This window comes from Apis dorsata, unplaced genomic scaffold (assembly GCF_000469605.1).
Source record: "Apis dorsata unplaced genomic scaffold, Apis dorsata 1.3 scaffold_74, whole genome shotgun sequence".
In the NCBI taxonomy this organism is placed as follows: Eukaryota; Metazoa; Arthropoda; class Insecta; order Hymenoptera; family Apidae; genus Apis; species Apis dorsata.
Window position 1 is genome coordinate 857,317 of NW_006263372.1, and position 1,923 is coordinate 859,239.

Sequence of the window (1,923 nt, forward strand, 5' to 3'; positions counted from 1 at the left end):
ATGTCATAAAAATTATTTTTATACAAATTAAAAACATAAAAACATAAAAAGTTTATTATATGATTATTATTGTATAAAGTATATGATAAAAATAAGATTAATAGCATAGCATTTTAAAGTCTTCCTGTATTGATTTATACTAATTTAAAGAGTAGCTTTTTTATATAATCTTTATTATTATTTATAATAAAAAATTTTTTAAAATAAAAAATGAATATTATTCAATTAATAATAAGTTAAAAAAATATATTAAGTGATAAATAAAAACATTAAAATATATCTTACAAATATAATAAAGCTATATAAAAAAGCTATAATAAATAATTTCTAAAATTATAAAAAATCAAATATAATTAATGAATACTAATAGTATCTAATGTAATAACGTATAATAATATAATAATATTATATTATTATACATAATAATTATTTTTCACAAATTAAATAATATAAATAATAATAATAATAACAATAATGAATAATGAGTAATGTCTATATTAACAGGCTATGGCAGAGTGATTTTGGCTATCATATCTTTTTATTTCATGACAACTAATTATATTATTGCATCATGGTGTTATATTATTAGTGCACTATTAGATGCAATAGATGGTTATGCAGCAAGATATTTTAATCAAGGCACCAAATTTGGTGCTATGCTTGATCAATTAACTGATCGTATTGGTACTATGTGTCTTTTAGCTGCACTCTGTACATTTTATCCATCTTACTCATTTTGGTTTCAATTAAGTATGGCTATTGATATTAGTTGCCACTGGATATATTTGCATACGTAAGAAATTTTATTCAGATATACATAATATTATTATACAAAAATATAAGAAAATATATTATAGGTCTCTTTTACAAGGAAAAACAAGTCATAAATTTATTGATATGTCTGAAAATCCAATTATGAGGCTGTATTACACTAATCGTAAAGTTTTATTTTTTATGTGTGCTGGTAATGAAGCCTTTTATGCTGCATTATATCTCCTTTTCTTTACTGAAGGACCTACTTGTAAGTTATTATATATATTTTGTTTTGTACATATTAACAATGCTAGATATTATACTAAATATTGTAAAATATACATTTTTATTTCAGTTGTTGGTATAAGTTTATTTAGATTGGTAATGTATCTCTCTGCTCCCATAGCATTTATTAAAGCTGCTATCTCATTGTTACATGGATATATTTCCTGTATCAATTTAAGCATTATTGATCTCAAGGAAAGACAGGAACATTCAAAATTGAATTAAGTTATTGCATTTATTTAGCATATATTCAGATTAAATGTGATTAATTAATCTTCCTAATTTACTATCCTTTACATACAAATATATAATTACATATTTACTAATTGATTTAATTATACTAATTAAATGTGCCATATTTGCATTTGAGTTGATAAATAACAAAAAATAGATGATGCTAGTCAAAATTTATTTTAATAACAATAATAACAGTTACTTTAATAATAACAAATAATAAATATACATATTATACATTTTAAGAAATATATATTTTATGTATTTTATATTATTACAGTTAAAATTTTAAAATATTTAAACAAATATCAATTTAATCCAATAGATCTCGTATATTTTTATATATAATAATTGATTTTATATTTTTAAATAATGCATATAATTTAATAATTTTTTTGAAAAATAAGTGTTGTAGAATGACATTAGGAAAAATTAATAAGTATACTAAATGTGATTGATTTTTAAATATTTTAATGTAATATTAAAAATATATTTCAGTTTATCATAATTGTGCATATTGTAGTTTTTGATGTATTTCATAGTTTATTGTTCATTGATGTATAACATATAAATCTAATGAAAAAAATATATAAAATTTTGAAAAAATATTTAATAAATATTTTTGTTCTTTATGTGGTATATAATAATATA

At 19.2% G+C, this 1,923-nt stretch overlaps 1 protein-coding gene across 1 annotated transcript in view; it reads left to right on the forward strand.

The window, feature by feature from the left end:
• The window catches only part of LOC102670742 (CDP-diacylglycerol--inositol 3-phosphatidyltransferase), a 2,867-nt gene extending 1,448 nt beyond the window's left edge, over nt 1-1,419 (forward strand). The window contains exons 3-5 of the mRNA XM_006610464.2: nt 505-793; nt 858-1,021; nt 1,109-1,419. Of these exons, the coding sequence (XP_006610527.1) occupies nt 505-793; nt 858-1,021; nt 1,109-1,263 (608 nt within the window). The 3' untranslated portion in view covers nt 1,264-1,419. The remainder of the gene's footprint in view (nt 1-504; nt 794-857; nt 1,022-1,108) is intronic.
• The last annotated feature ends 504 nt before the right edge of the window (nt 1,420-1,923 follow it).